Source organism: Trichechus manatus, unplaced genomic scaffold (genome assembly GCF_000243295.1).
Source record: "Trichechus manatus latirostris isolate Lorelei unplaced genomic scaffold, TriManLat1.0 scaffold00098, whole genome shotgun sequence".
In the NCBI taxonomy this organism is placed as follows: domain Eukaryota; kingdom Metazoa; phylum Chordata; class Mammalia; order Sirenia; family Trichechidae; genus Trichechus; species Trichechus manatus.
Window position 1 is genome coordinate 4,378,961 of NW_004444034.1, and position 17,421 is coordinate 4,396,381.

A 17,421-nucleotide genomic window follows, 5' to 3' on the forward strand; every position below is an offset into this window, starting at 1 on the left:
GGACTTTAAAACATAAGAAAATTAAAAAGGCACCTCAGATTGAGATTTTAAAAGATTTGTATTAAATGTTCATGTGGCTTCATTTACGAAGATGAAATGACGATTGGACATTTGAAAGATATGTATGTCAATTTTATCATTATCTATAGGAAAACCTGATGCTTCTGTGGTCCTAAACTAATTTTTAAAAAGAATAAATGGATGTTCAAATCTTGCAGTTTTGAGTTGAAGAGACTGAAAAAATGAGGTTCCGCTGGGAGAGAAGGATATATCGGAATGCATTTCTATTGCTACTAGAAAGAATAAAAAAGAATTTGCACTTACTCATGTCTAAACATAGCCAATAAAATGAAAAGCAGAATAGCTCCTATGGTCCATTCACTTTTTCATTATAGATAACTACCTTCTATCCATTCATCATTATCTCAATGACACAGATCAAAAATGTGCTATATTGCTTCTGTCACTTTTTTTGCTATAATTATTTGTCTATTTGAAGCAAATTTGTAACTAGCTCCTTTTGTAGTGGGTAGAAGTGTAGAGGTACTAAATTTTATTGATAATTACTTAAACTCACCCCATGTGTCTGTCAGTATGTCGTACTGTAGAGGCTTTCGTGTTGCTGTGATGCAGGAAGTTATGCCACCGGTATTCAAATACCAGCAGGGTAACCCATGGCAGACAGGTTTCAGCTAAGCTTCCAGACTAAGACAGACTAGGAAGAAGGACCCAGCAGTCTACTTCTGAGAAGAATTAGCTAGTGAAAACCTTATGAATAGCAGCGGAACACTGTCTGATATAATGCCGGAAGATGAACCTCCCAGGTTGGAAGGCACTCAAAAAATGACTGGGGAAGAGCTGCGTCCGCAAAGTAAAGTCGACCTGAATGACGTGGATGGAGTCAAGCTTTCGAGACCTTCATTTGCTGATGTAGCATGACGCAAAATGAGAAGAAATAGCCGCAAACATCCATTAATAATCAGAATTTGGAATGTACAAAGTATAAAGCTAGAAAAATTGGAAATCGTCAAAAATGAAATGGAAAGCATAAACATTGATATCCTAGGCATTAGTGAGCTAAAAATGGACTGGTACTGGCCATTTTGAATCAGACAATCTTATGGTCTACTATGCCGAGAATGACAACTTGAAGAGGAATGGCATTGCGTTTATCGTCAAAAAGAACATTTCAAGATCTATCCTGAAGTATAATGTTGTCAGTGATAGGATAAGATCCATACACCTACAAGGAAGACCAGTTAATACAACTATTATTCAAATTTACCCACCAACCACTAAGGCCAAAGATGAAGAAACTGAAGATTTTTACCAGCTTCTGCAGTCTGAAATTGATCAAACAAGCAATCAGGATGCATTGATAATTACTGGTGATTGGAATTCAAAAGTTTGGAAACAAAGAAGGATCTGTAGTTGGAAAATATGGCCTTGGTGACAGAAACGATGCCAGAGATCATATGACAGAATTTTGCAAGACCAATGACTTCTTCATTGCAAATACCATTTGTCACTAACATAAAACGGTGACTATACACATGGACCTCCCCAGACGGAATACACGGGGAGGAAATCGACTACATCAGTGGAAAGAGACAATGCAAAAACTCAATACCATCAGTCAGAACAAGGCCAGGGGCTGACCGCAGAACAGACCATCAATTGCTCATATGCAAGTTCAAGTTGAAAATGAAGAAAAAGAGAACAAGTTCATGAGAGCCAAAGTACAACCTTGAGTATACCCCACCTGAATTTAAAGACCATCTCAAGAACAGATATGATGCGTGGAACACTAATGACAGAAGACCAGACAAACTGTGGAATGGCATCACAGACATCATACATGAGGAAAGCAAGAGGCCATAAAAAAGACAGGAAAGAAAGAAAAGACCAAAATGGATGTCAGAAAAGAGTCTGAAACTTGCTCTTGAACATCGACTAGCTAAAGCAAAAGGAAGAAATGATGAAATAAAAGAACTGAACAGAAGATTTCAAAGGGAGGCTCAAGAAGACAAAGTAAAGTATTATAATGACATATGCAAAGAGCTGGAGATAGAAAACCAAAACAGAAGAACACACTCAGCATTTCTCAAGCTGAAAGAGCTGAAGGAAAAATTCAAGCCTCGAGTTGCAATAGTGAAAGATTGTATGGGGGAAAATATTAAAAAACAATGCAAGAAGCATCAGAAGAAGATGGTAGGAATAGACAGTCATTATACCAAAAAGAACTGGTTGATCTTCAACCATTTCAAGAGGTAGCGTATGATCAGGAACCGATGGTACTGAAGGAAGAAGTCCAAGCTGCACTGAAGGCACTGGTGAAAAACAGGGCTCCAGGAATTGTCGGAATATCAATTGAGATGTTTCAACAAATGGATGCAGCACTGGATGTGCTCATTTATCTATGCCAAGAAATTTGGAAGACAGCTACCTGGCCAACCGACTGGAAGAGATCCATATTTATGCCTATTCTCAAGAAAGCTGATTCAACCAAATGCAGAAATTATTGAACAATATCATTATCACACACAAGTAAAATTTTGCTGAAGATCATTCAAAAGCAGCTGCAGCAGTATATTGACAAGGAACTGCCAGAAATTCAGGCCAGATTCAGAAGAGGACGTGGAACCAGGGATATCATTGCTGATGTCAGATGGATCCTGGCTGAAAGCAGAGAATACCAGAAAGATGTCTACCTCTGTTTTATTGACTATGCAAAGGCATTCGACTATGTGGATCATAACAAATTATGGATAACACTGCAAAGAATGGGAATTCCAGAACACTTAATTGTGCTCATGAGGAACCTGTACATAGATCAAGAGGCAGTCATTGTTCAAACAGAACAAGGTGATACCACATGGTATAAAGTCAGGAAAGCTATGCATCAGGGTTGTATCCTTTCACCATACTTATGTTAAATCTGTAAACTTAGCAAATAATCCGAGAATCTGGACTATATGAAGAAGAACAGGGCATCAGGATAGGAAGAAGACTCATTAACAACATGGGTTATGCAGATGACACAACCATGCTTGCTGAAATGAGGAAGACTTGAAGCACTTACTGATGAAGATCAAAGACCACAGCATTCAGTACGGATTACACCTCAACATAAAGAAAACAAAAATTCTCATAACTGGACCAATAAGCAGTACCATGATAAACAGAAAAAATATTGAAGTTGTCAAGGATTTCATATTACTTCAATCCACAATCAGCACCCATGGAAGAAGCAGCCAAGAAGTCAAACGAAGCATTGCATTGGGCAAATCGGCTGCAAAAGGCCCCTTTAAAGTGTTGAAAAGCAAAGATGTCACCTTGAAGACGAAGGTGCACCTGACCCAAGCCACTGTGTTCTCAATCGCCTTATATGCATGTGAAAGCTGGACAGTGAATAAAGAAGACCAAAGAAGAACTGATGCCTTTGAATTGTGGTGTTGGTGAAGAATATTGAATATACCAAGGACCTCCAGAAGAATGAACAAATCTGTCTTGGAAGAAGTACAACCAGAATGCTCCTTAGAGGCAAGGCTAGCGAGACAACATCTTACATACTTTGGACATGTTATCAGCAGGGATCAGTCCCTAGAGAAGGATATCATGCTTGGTAAAGTACAGGGTCAGTGAAAAACGGGAAGACTTTCAACAAGATGGACTGACACAGTGGCTGCAACAGTGGGCTCAAGCATAACAATGATTGTGAGCACAGCATAGGACCAGGCATGTTTCGTTCTGTTGTACATAGGGTCACTATGAGTCGGAACAGACTCAATGGCATCTAACAACAACCTAGTTAAACTTTCAACTCTAATTCAGTAAGTAAGTATTAAATTCTAGGGCATTCATTTCTTCAATTTGCTGAGGTTGACACCTACTTCTTACACTAGACATTTTAAACAGGATCAGCTGCTCATAACGGGAAACGAATAGCAATTTTAATGCAAGAAAAAATTAATACATATGTGTGTATATATATTTTCCACCATGCATCTGTCAGTTTATAGTACTGTGGTGGCTTGCATGTTGCTGTGATACTGGAAGCTAGGCCTACGGTATTTCATATACCAGCAGAGTCACCCTTGGTGGATAGGTTGCAACAGAGCTTCCAGACTCAGACACACTAGACAGAAGGAACTGGCAGTCCACTTCTGAAAAAACTGGTCAGTGAAAATCTTATGGAGAGCAGTGGAACATTGACTGATATAGTGTCACAAGACGAGCACTCCAGTTGGAAAGCACTCAAAATACGACTGGGGAAGAGCTGCCTCCTCAAAGTAGAATCAATCTTAATGACATGGATGGAGTCAAGCTTTCATGATCTTCATTTGCTGATGGGGCATAACTCAAAATGAGAAGAAACAGCTGCAAAATATCCATTAATAATTGAAATGTAAAATATAAATCTAGGAAAGTTGGAAGTCATCAAAAATGAAACGTAACGCATAAACATCAATATTCTAGGTATTAGTGAGCTGAAATGGACTGGTACTGGCCATTTTGAATCAGACAATCATATGGTCTACTATGCTGGGAATGACAACTTGAAGAGGAACGGCATTGCATTCATCGTCAAAAACAACATTTCAAGATCTATCCTGAAGTACAATGTTGTCAGTGACAGGATAAGATCCATACACCTACAAGAAAAACCAGTTAATACAACTATTATACAAATTTACCCACCAACCACTAAGCCCAAAGATGAAGAAACTGAAGAATTTTACCAGCTTCTGCAGTCTGATATTGATCAAACAAGCTATCAGGATGCACTGATAATTGCTGGTGATTGGAATGTGAAGTAGGAAATGAAGAAGAAGGATTGGCGGTTAGAAAATATGCCCTTGGTGATAGAAATGACGCCGGCAATTGCATAGTAGTATTTTGCAAAAAAAGCGACCTATTCATTCAAAATACCTTTTCTCAACAACGTAAATAGTGACTGTACACATGGACCTCACTGGATGGAAAACACAGGAATCAAATCAACTACATCTGTGGAAAGGGATGATGGAAAAGCTCAATATCATCAGTCAGAACAAAGTCAGGGGCCGACTATGGAAGAGAACATCAATTGTTCATATGGAAGTTCAAGTTGAAGCTGAAGAAAATTAAAACAAGTCCGTGAGAGCCAAAGTATGACCTTCACGTAGTACATTTCATCTCAAGAATAGATTAGACTCATTAAACACTAATGACCAAAGAACAGACGAGTTGTGGAATGACATCAAGGACATCAGACATGAAAAAAGCAAGAGGTCACTAAAAAAGACAGGAAAGAAAGAAAAGACCAAAATGGATGTCAGAAGAGACCCTGAAACTTGCTCTTGAACGTTCAGTAGCTAAAGCAAATGGAAGAAATGATGAAGGAAAAGAGCTGAACAGAAGATTTCAAAGAGCAGCTCAAGAAGACAAAGTAAAGTATTACAATGAAATGTGCAAAGACCTGGAGTTAGAAAAGCAAAAGGGAAAAACACACTTCATATTTCACAAGCTGAAACAACTGAACAAAAAATTCAAGCCTCCAGTCACAATTCTGAAGGATTCTATGGGCAAAATATTGAACGACACAGGAAGCATCAAAAGAAGATGGAAGGAATACAGAGTTACTGTACCAAAAAGAACTGGTCGATACTCAGTCATTTCAGGAGGTAGCATATGATCAAGAACGGATGGTATTTAAGGAAGAAGTCAAAGTTGAACTGAAGGTATTGTAGAAAAACAAGGCTCTAGGAATTGACAGAACACCAACTGAGATGTTTCAACAAATGGATGGAGTGCTGAAGGGGCTCACTCGTCTATGTCAAGAAATATGGAAGACAGCTACCTGGCCAACTGACTGGAAGAGATTCATATTTGTGCCCATTCCAAAATGAGGTGATCGAACAGAATGTGGAAATTATCGAACAATATCATTACTATCACATGCAAGTAAAATTTTACTGAAGAACATTAAAAAGTTGTTGCAGCAGTACATCAACAGGGAATTGCCAGAAATTAAGCCAGATTCAGCATAGGACTTGGAACAAGCGATATCATTGCTGATATCAGATGCATGCTGGCTTAAGCAGAGAATACTAGAAAGATGTTTACCTGTGTTTTACTGACTATTCAAAGGCATTTAACTGTGTGGATCATAACAAATTACAGATAATGTTGCAAAGACTGAGAATTCCAAAACACTTCATTGTGCTCATGCAGAACCTGTACACAGACCAACACAAAGTCATTCAAGCACAATGGGTATACTTCGTGGTTTAAAGTCAGGAAAGGTGTGTGTCATGGTTGTATCCTTTCACCATACTTATATTCAATCTGTATGCTGAACGAAGAATCCAAAACACTAGACTATATGAAGAAGAATGCGGCATCAGGGTTGGTGGAAGACTCATTAACAACCTGCAATATGCAGATGACACAACCTTCCTTGCTGAAACAGAAGATGATTTGAAGCACTTACTAATGAAGATCAAAGACTACAGCCTTCAGTATGGACTACACCTCAAAGAAAACAAAAATCCTCATAACTGCACAAATAAGTAACATTATGACAAACAGAAAAAAGATTGAAGTTGTCAATGATTTCATTTTAGTTGGATCCACAATCAACACCCATGAAAGCAGCAGTCAAGAAATCATACAACGTATTGCGTTGGGCAAATCTGCTGCAAAAGACCACTTTGAACTGTTAAAAAGTAAAGATATCACTTTGAAGACTAAGGTGTGCCTGACCCAAGCCATGGCAATTTCAGTTGCCTCATATGCATGTGAAAGCTGGACAATGAATAAGGAAGACTGAAGAAGAACTGATGTTTTTGAATTATGGTGTTGGTGAAGAAAATTGAATATACCTTGTCTTAATTATCTAGTGCTACTATAACAGAAATACCACAAGTGGATGGTTTCAACAAACAGAAGTTTATTCTTTCACAATCTAGTAGGCTAGAAGTCCAAATTCAGGGTGTCAGCTCCAGGTGAATGCTTTCTCTCTGGTGGCTCTGGAGGAAGGTCCTTGTCATCAATCTTTCTCTGGACTAGGAGTTTCTAGCGCAGGGATCCTGGGTCCAAAGGACACACTCTTCTCCTGGCACTACTTTCTTGGTGGTAGGAGGTCCTCCGTCTCTGCTCCCTTCTCTCTTTTATAGCTCAAAAGAGACTGGCTTTACACAAAATCTAATCCTGTAGATTGAGTCCTGCCTCATTAACATAACTGCTGCTAATCCCATCTCATTAACATCATAGAGACAGAATTCACAACATATAGGAAAATCACATCAGATGACAAAATGGTAGACAATCACACAATACTGGGAATCCTGACCTAGCCAAGTTGACAGATATTTTGGGGGGACATAATTCAATCCATGACCACCATGGACTGCCAGAAGAATGAATCAATCTGTCTTTGAAGAAGTACAGCCAGATTGCTCTTTAGAAATGAGGATGGTGACACTTCATCTTATGTAGTTTGGATATGTTATTAGGAGGGACCAGTCCTGGATAAGGACATCATGCTTGATAAAGTAGAGGGTTAGCAAAAAAGAAGAAAATCCTCAACAAGATGGATTGACACAGTGGCTGCAACAATGAGTTTTAACACAGCAACAATTGTGAGGATAGCACATGACTGGCAGTGTTTTGTTCTGTTGTTCATGGGGTTGCTATGAGTCAGAACTAACTACAGAGCACCCAACAACAACAACAACAATACATACACAATCCATCTAGTCCACATCAAAGGTTATATAATTCTCAACCTGCTTATTGAACTGAATATTATATATAGCTTTTACAAGCCTATTGTTACCTTTAAGAAAAAGAGCATTCTATTTCTGCGGACTGAGCTTCTCCGCCCAACCATCATATTTTCACACTATGAAATAAAGCACCGTTAGGGTTTTCACTCATTTTGTTTTAGGTTAAGTAACAACTGAAAGGAGTCACACTTAGCTTAGACAGCTATGCATGTGATGAAGAAAATGTCACTTTTTTTATACACTGCCCTTGTCACTGTTCCCCAATATGGTTCTGCCTGTGCATACACAATGTGGAAATAAATGCTCCCACCTCCAGGCTGTCTGAATGAATACAGTTCATGAGTCTGTGTGTTCATTTGCAAAACGACAGGTGTTGTTACAGCCCCCTCCCATCAATGTACCATAATGCTGCCTTAAGTTTACAAGGTAGCTTGTATGCAAGAGGTTTCTGTTATTATCCAAAGCATTATAAGCCTGAAAACTATTGGCAGGTTAACAACTACTGCAAAGAACATCATTACAAAGCACAAACTCCTTTTGTTTTATTATAAATTCCTAATTTATTCAGTATCTCACTGAGTTCCTTTTTATATTCTCCCTTATGCACCCTACACATACACACACACACACACACACACACACACACACACACAGGTTCAACCTCAAAGCAGGTAGGATTTGGAGAACTGAATAAACTAATGCCAGCTTGAAGTTAATGGGACTCCTCATCCCCTAGCCTTGGACAGTGATGTTGCAAGTCATTAGCATGTCCTCTGATTTTGGCAAGATTCCCTGGTTAGGACTGGGCTTCCAAACAGTGACAGCCAGAGTGTGTAGAGGCAGCACTTCTGCCTTCCACACGAATGATTAGAGCCAGCAGATTGGTGGTTGCTGGTAACACTGGGCCCTTGAGTCAAAAAAAAGGGGCCAGCATTAAGGACTGTGAATCAATCACATATTCTTTTTGCTTTCACAAGTCCTATTTATTAAGGACTCTTACAACATCTGGCACTGGTTTAGACAATTTGAGATGGCCCTGCATCTGAGCCTTGCGTAGCAATTCAAAGAGCTGTTCAGTTCCTTGTTACAATCAAACCTCTTGCCAGCAAGCCTTGCCTTGACTACATTATGTACTTTCAGCAGATGGAGTTTGGGAATTCCTGTGAAATTATGAAAGCAAAAGCACGGAAACACAGCAGGACACAAATGAAGAGGAATAACGGATAAATATATCCAAAGGCCAACAGACGACTCAGGTAGGGTTAGGGTAATTTAAGAAACTCACAGATTCTAGATTTGTAAGAGTTCAAATTTCTCATTACAAATGACTTTTAAGAACAGTAATATTTTACAAGGAAACAAAATAAAAATAGAGCAATAGGAATCCAAAAAAAAATAAAATAAAATCGAAAGCACATCATTTCACTGAAAATGCGAACAGTCTAAGCTGTTCTAGGTAATTTCAAACATTTCATGTTTTAATTGGTTTCCTAGGCAGATATCTTACAGTCTACAAGTCACATTTACTTAATTTTGTATTGATTTTCTGAGATGCTTCCTGTTTCTATGACTACCCTAATCAATTAATGTCTTGTAAGTAGCAAGATAATTTTCTCTTTGTATTTTCTTTCATATTAAGCCTGAATACCTTCTTTCCACAAAATTATCTGACATTGTTTCTTACCCACCAAGGAGTATATTATAGTGTTAAAAATGGTTGATGTATTTTATTTAAAAAAAAAAAAAAACTTGTAGAGACTCTGCACAGAGAAAGTATACAAAATTGCTTGGACCAGTATTACAAACGGCTTATATTTGTGGTTGTGTTGATAAAAGTTCCCTTTAGCTATCATCAAACTGGCTTTCCACTGGCCTCCTTGATTTATCACAGAGGACTGGGAGGTTGGTGGTCACTCAAGGAGGCAGATCACTGGGAAAAAGAAAATGGTTCAGCCACTGGTGTTAAAAAAAAGGGCAAGGCCACAAGCCAGCCATTTGTGGCTTTTTTTATTAGAATTTTACTGTCTATCCCAATGAACAAATTTCATCTGCATTAAAATATGAGGATTTTGAAGTGAGTGAGGGAAGTTACTCTAACCTGAGCCTACCCACTTTTTCTAACAGCCCTAGTGACAACAGCAACAACATTCAGGAAAGAATTACTCTCTGGAGTCAAGAAAATCTGGATTCAAGCTATGATGTCAGCTGAGAAAATTCGTTAAGCACCTTAATTTCCCTGAAGTTTAATTTTCCGTCCTATAAAATCAGATTGATATAATTACCTCAAGGGCAGTTTGGAGGTTCTCTGGATCAAACCCCTCCCTCTTCTGACCCAAGTCCATTTTTCCACCCAAGAGATCTTTTCAATGCAGAGAAGTGATCAGGTCACTTCCTATCTCCAACTTCCCCATGTCTGGACAGAGAGGTCAAACCACATAGCATGCCACGTTCCATCCCATACACTCAGGTCTCAGCCCACCCTTCCGGGCTTATCTCTGGTCATTTGCCTTGATTCGCTTCTCATTTTGAGCTGTGTCATAACAGATTCATCAAGTACTTTCAACCCCTACAACTGCATGTTTGTTCAAAGTGTCTCCCTAATGCCCCTCTGCCTGAAACTCCCCCCTCTTCCACTTAGCAAATTCTTGCTCAGACCTCATGGTCCAGGACATCTCCACAATCGCCACATTTTCAGCTGTGCCTGGAGCTCCTCCCAATGAAACAAAGATAAATTTTCACTGGATGAAATAATTTCATTTTTACTTCGGCTTCCAACTGAAGATATATTTTATTCAGCATCCAATGTAAAAGTATGCAGATGCCATTTAACCACATATAGAAGTAATAGGGAAAAAATGCATTATTTACAATCTAAGTACCAAAAGCAAAATGTGATATTATTCAGATTCCCAGTGTCAATCAACTTTCATTCTTCACAGTCTGGGAGTTACTGAATTGTGAGAACTACAACACACATCCAGAAAAATATGCCACCTGAAAAATAAGCTGATCCACATGAATTACTTTAATTATTGATGCCACCTGCTAAGTGTAAGATGTATCACTTCTAATATAATAATACTTTAAAACTGGTATTATGATGCCAATTTTTTTTAAGTGAAGATTCTGAGATTCAAACAGGCTAAGTAACTTACTCAAGTATTTAATAAGTAGCAGATATGTCACCTAAACCCAGGTCTGGCTGCCTCAAAAAGTCATTCTATTCCCACCCCTCCACACTGTCCCTCAACTGACCCTGTACTGTAAACAAGTGTGAACATCATACCAATAGTCCATGCATCTTTACCCAAAGTATCAGGTGCTATCTCTAGCCCGGTCACTCAAAACACTCTTTTGCTCAAGAAAAAGGGGGATTGGTGTGTGTGGATAAACAGGGTATACAGCCACCTCAAGATGAAGAAAGATGAGGCCTTCTCAAAACAGTCACATCCCATTCATAATATGTGTCAGTAAAATAAGTTTTCTCCCTGGCACCAGAGCAACTCATTGCCTTCCTTATTTTTTTCGCATTTGCCTTAATAAAATCAACTTAGCAGAATTGTAGTTTGATATAAATTAGCACAGAACTATTGCAATATTCCCATCTCTTAATTTTCCTGAGTTAATCAGAAGGCATTTACCGTTGTGGTGGTGGTGGCGGTATTAGTAATTGTGATAGTTTAGCAACCTACAATTGTGTATGTATCCTTACTGCAAACATTTTATGGTCTTGAAAAATCTTGAAGTCTTGAAAAATGTTTACTCATGTTCTGAACAAAATATATAGCAATGCACAATAATAGACCTCATATAGTAAATGCAAAGTAAAACCAGGACTTGATTAGAAAAGTCCGAAAATGTTACTTCAACAAGAGACTAAGTATGAAATATACATCTCACAATTAAACATCTGTAGTGCATCTTATATTCCTATTTAAATTTACCAGTGGTTTTCAATTTATAAATATAAACACAGACATTGATTTTTTATGCTATACACACACACACACACATAGTATAAAAAATCAGTTTGAACTGGAGAAAATGTGGATTTAAAAGTTAATAACATGTGGAAATTATTCTTAGGGAGAGCTCACTTTTTTAAGTGGCTTTACAATTGCCAAGTAAGAGGAATCAACCCTGTTTACTCAGTCTGTGTCCTGGGAGAAAAGAGAAGGGGACCGAGATATTTCTGGGGAGTAGAGATAAGGCAGTCAAGTAGCCAGTGCAGGTCCATGGGGGGATGGGAGGTCACCTCTCTCTCCAGGCACAAGCACTGAGGTTTAACCTGACTGTAGCTTCCACTATGCTCACACTTAGCACTTAAAGAAGGTGTCCTGATTGTGGCTGTGGCTAATGGGGAAGCTCTCAAACACGTCCAAGTTGTCAATTTGTCCCCCTACAATGACTTATCATCCTACTGTTAAATGACTCAGTAAAGTATGTAAGTTGGCAGATAATACTGAATCTATCCTTGAGGCAGTTTTTAAAATTGCTTGGGGAATAATATGACTTCTCTAGTCCTTCATGCAGGATTCTCTGGTGGCGCAAATGGTTAAGCACTGACTACTAGCTGAAAGGTTGGTGGTTAGAACCCACACAGAGATGGCAAGACAAGCCTGGAGATCTGCTTCCAAAAGGTCACAACCTTGAAAATCCTATGGAGCAGTTCTACTCTGCACACATGTGATCGCCATGACTCGGAATCTACTCAACGGAAACTAACAACACGAGTCCTTCATCCCACTGAAGGCCTAGCCTACCCCTAGTGCAAACAGAGAACACGAGTTAAATAGGGGAAAAAATTATTACAGGCTAGGTTATCATTCTGTTAAGTAGCATGGTCACTGGTAACCAATTTTCTTTACAAACTGAAGAAGACTTTACACGTCCCTGGCAATAGGGCAAAATTAATCCTGATTCTACATGATATAAGGTACCTCTAAACAAACCTTGTCTTATGTCCTCTTGTAACCCTTTTCAACATTCTCTGTGGAGTTAAAAAAGGTGTTGTTAAAGATATGACAAGAGCAAGCCTGACACCAAGAGCAAATCAAGAAACTTGCTTCGGGAAAAAAACCTATCCAGAGAAAAAGGATCAGTGTGTCATACCAACTCCAGAGACAGCAATCAAACTGTGAATTTAGTTTGGTTAAGATGTCCTGCCACTTGCAGAAGTGGCCCTTTTTCAGTCATCAATTTAGACGCCTGGTGGCACAGTGATTAAGTGTTTGGCTGCTAACCAAAGGTCAGCAGTTCAAATACACCAGCCACTCCTTGGAAACTCTACAGGGCAGGTCTACTCTGTCCTACAGGATCGCTATGAGTCGGAATCGACTCAATGGCAGCGGGTTATGGGTTTTACAGACATAGTCAGAAATTACTATGGAGCAGGGATCTGGATAATTTTGATTTATTCAACATAAACAAAATGTCTAACATCCGGGTATAATAAATGACAAAAAAATAACTGGTGATTTGAAAACAAGTGATATTTTCAGTGGTAAAAGTTAGGAAAAATTAACTATTGACTTGCAAACTTCTAAAATACATCTGGAAAATACCAAAAATAAATAATGAATAATATTACTCAAGTGGTAACTTGCAAATCACTTTTAAAAGTTTAAAATCTATTCCATGAAAATTATATACAAAGTATGAAGCAAACCAGAGAGCAAACAAAGACATTTTAAAAGTGAAAAAGAAAATAGCAATAGCAGATTCATGAAATGCCACCAAGTAATAATTATTTTTCCATTTTATAATTCCAAATCAGTTAAAGAATTATCTTTCACTGGAAGATGTGCTATTTCTATATACACTGCATGTGACTGACTCCCACTCCAAAAATGAAAAATATAAATCCCAATTAAGTCCAAAAAAATAATTCAAAGCAGTGATTTTGTATTATAAAGACCAAAAAACATATTGAATAACTTTCCAACAGTTTTTTAGTCAACATGAAGACATTGCTGATCATATTGCAAATTTACCATGTTAAATGGAATAACAAAGCAAATATTTAGCCACTTAACAAATATACGCAGAAACAGGAAAGAAAAACCAGCAAAAACCAAACCTTAAATTGCTTAGTAACTAAAATCCAGAAATGTAGCTTGTTCTGATTATCAAAATAAAAATCTCAGTTTGTCACTTGTATTTTTGTTAGACATGGCAAGAAGCATGGATGTGTCAAGCACCACCTACTGTCATCTAACTGTTAAAAGACCCACGTTCTTCAGCTTTTCTGCTATGATCCCTTGTTCAGTGTTGTAATGTTTGTGCTTGAAAATTATTTAAAAAATTATTTTTATTATTCTGTAAAATCTCATTTTATTATTCTAACAGATGAGACAAGAGAAGTTAATTAAACCACTCGATAAGGGACATGGGAAACCAAAAAACTGAGTCACATGTAAATCTTTACCTGAAGGCCTTCAATAGCTAACCGCAGCATGCTTGGTGTAAGTTTAGAAGCTTGCTTGAAGGTGAAGTTACTCCAGTCTATGATCAAAACAAATCCATTCACTTGAAGCTCAGGATCTTCAATCATGGCCTCTAAAGAAAGTAAGATGGCACGCAAAATATCCACCAGTGTGTACCTATCAGCAACAGAAAAGCACTGCATTAAATCTGACAATCACTATCATAAAAAATATAGAAAGCTTTTAGCACGCTAAAAATTTCCTTTAAAATACTTCAAGAATTTTAAGGCGATAATTTTGTTTTAAAACATTCTTTGAAGAGGAAGTTTACTTTATATGTGTTTATTGGACGTATCAGAATTTAACATGTATTCTACCAAACTACAATGCTTTTGAAAATACCAGCTAGTGTCATATTTTACAATCATTTAATTTACCTTCAGGCTTCCTATGCTTTTCTAAAACCTCATTTCAACTACCAAAAAAAAACTAGTATGGTATTTTTAAATAGCTCAAAAATGCTCACAACGATACCGATATGTTACATCTTCTTCATGTGTGACAATTTGAGAATGAGATTTCAAGAAGTTTCATCAATAAACAAGATCACTAGATTTGAACGCATAAAAAAAAAAAAAACTCATTGCTGTTGAGTCGATTCCAACTCATAGCAACCCTATAGGACAGAGCAGAACTGCCCCATAGGGTTTCCAAGGAGCAGTTGGTGGATTTGAACTGCCAACCTTTTGGTTATCATCCAAGCTCTTAACCGCTGCACCACCAATGCTCCTTATATATGAATAGCTATGGTTAAAAGAGTCAACAAACTTTAATTACTTGCATTGAATCGTATCATAAAGATAAAAAAAAGAGAGAGAGAATGAAGGAAACATGGAAAGGACAGAAATAAAGGCAAATAAATAAAAACAAAATGGAAAAGTCATGGAAATTTGCCTATTATAACACAAGCCATCCAAATTTAGGGCTGGGTTTTTTGTCTCCTTCCCCCTGGCACCATACCACAGTACCTAGCAGATTACAGAAACTCAATAAATGCTTCTACTTCCTGTTAAATGGGACTAAACTAGAGTATAAAGACATTAGTTGTAGATGGTAGGCCTTGATTAAGGTAGTAACAATAAGAAAGAAGACAGAAGCCAAATTTGAGAAGCATTTCAGAGGTAAATTTGTTAAACTGTAATAATTAAATATGGAGGATAAGATTGAAGGAAGAGTAAAGAATGACACACAGATTCTAGTTTCAAGCCTGAGTAAATGGTAAAAATCATCAATCAGAATCAATAATGCAAAAAGAACATACAACTGGGACGGCTAGAAGTGTATGGTTTTAAACAGAACTTGTTGTATTTCAGAAATATGTAGGACACCTAGAGAGATACATCAAGTAAATATCTCAGAAAAATAGATCCTGAACTCAGGAGAGGCTCAAGGCAAAAGCATATAAACGCTAAATTCAAGGAAGCAATGGAGATAATACTCAGAGCTGAGAGAAAGGCAAGATAATTACTTTAAGAAGGAAATCCTTAGGAAATTGCAGCATTTTATAGGAATCAGCAAATTTATGGAGGATATCAACGATTTCAATTTTTTATAGACCACATTTCAAGTTTTTCTCTCTGAGACATCTTCATCTCTGGGTGGAGATATTCAGGAAAAACTAGAGATAAATCGGAACCTTGGGGAAGAAGTGGGCTGTGGGGGTGGGTGGATTAGGAGTAGAAATCCTCAGCATTTAGTGGAAGTGAGGGACTCACCAGGGAGACAGTATGAGACAGTGAGTACATATGAGGGGGTAGTTCTACTTTTACTCTACAAACATTTGGACGCGAATGGAGACAGCATACTACTTCAGAAAGAAAAGAATAACTAACGGTGGAATTTCAGGCAATTCCTCACTTTCTCTGGGCCTCATTTCTTTATCTGTAAAATCAATTGCTTGGAATAGGATCTCCTTTAGGACACCAGCATTAGCTAAGCATAGGACATTGTGTCAGAAGACTTTAAAATGGAATCTCTGCCCTGCCCCTCATTAGCTGTATGAACCTGGACATGTCATTGATTTACAATTCTGAAGCTCAGATCTTTTATCTGAAAAAAAAAAAACCAGGAGTAACTGTAACTATCTAACTCTATCTTATAGGGTGGAGTCAAAGAGATGATGCAAGTGAAAGCATTTGTACAATGCTAGGCACACAGTAGGGATTCAATAAATGTTGGCTGTAGTGTACACATGGCATACTTTTTGTTTTATTGGTAGCCATAGATGTAGTGTACTAGGCAGGGTATAATCAGAAGTGAAAAATATTTGTTTCTACATTTTACTTAAAAAGTGAATGATGATCTTTCAGATAGCATATTACATTGTAAAAAGCAAGGATCAAGAGACTATTTTTAAACCTCTGGAAAGCAGACAGGCTATTATAGCCCTGGGGTGTGACATCAAAAAATAGTTCTTGAATATATATTATAATGAAACTTTTTCTGTATAGTTCTATGATTTATTTGTCTTTAAAATGGTTACATATGCATGGCTGAATACCTTTATTTGTCACTTTATCACTACCTTACCTCCTTCTTAAATTTAATGGCTTAACATCATAATGACTCATAGCCTATAACCTACAAAAACTGGAAAGTTGGAGAAGGAAGAAGATATTTCAGGTTAAAATTTACATCCTCCTCAAAAAAAATAAGAAAATTCATTTCTGAAATGCATAATGATAGCATGGTAAAGGTAATATAATCCCAGGACTTTCTTATGAGTAATAGTAGGGGTTCCTCTCCTCACAAAAGAATGATAAAGGAAAGAGGTGTTTTCACAAGCAACTCCTAAAGATCAGATTTTCAAAGAAAATTAAACATCAGCAGAGGCCAACTTAGAACTTTTGCCTCACTATGACGATGATCATTCTTCCTGTAACAATACCAAAGAGCACTAAGTGAAACTTGAAACTGAAATCACCTCTGGGAGGATGACGCCTTGTGTGTAGTGAGAAGAAATCATGACGCCAGTAAGGGCTGAAAACAAGAGACAATTTGTTTTACGTTACAGCCCTGAAGTATGGTTTTCCTAAACTGTATGAAAATCAAGAGAAAATTTTATATACACATCGTTAGTCCAAAGGAAATAAAATCAGGCAATCACAGCATCAGCAATGAAGAATAAATCTAACCAAGTTTTTATATATATATATATATATATA

At 37.6% G+C, this 17,421-nt stretch overlaps 1 protein-coding gene across 1 annotated transcript in view; it reads right to left on the minus strand.

Annotated features, from left to right (window-relative positions):
* The window catches only part of CLVS2 (clavesin 2), a 77,113-nt gene that overhangs the window by 48,151 nt on the left and 11,541 nt on the right, over positions 1 to 17,421 (minus strand). Inside the window, exon 2 of the mRNA XM_023737168.1 lies at positions 14,200 to 14,374. Within this exon, the coding sequence (XP_023592936.1) occupies positions 14,200 to 14,374 (175 nt within the window). The remainder of the gene's footprint in view (positions 1 to 14,199; positions 14,375 to 17,421) is intronic.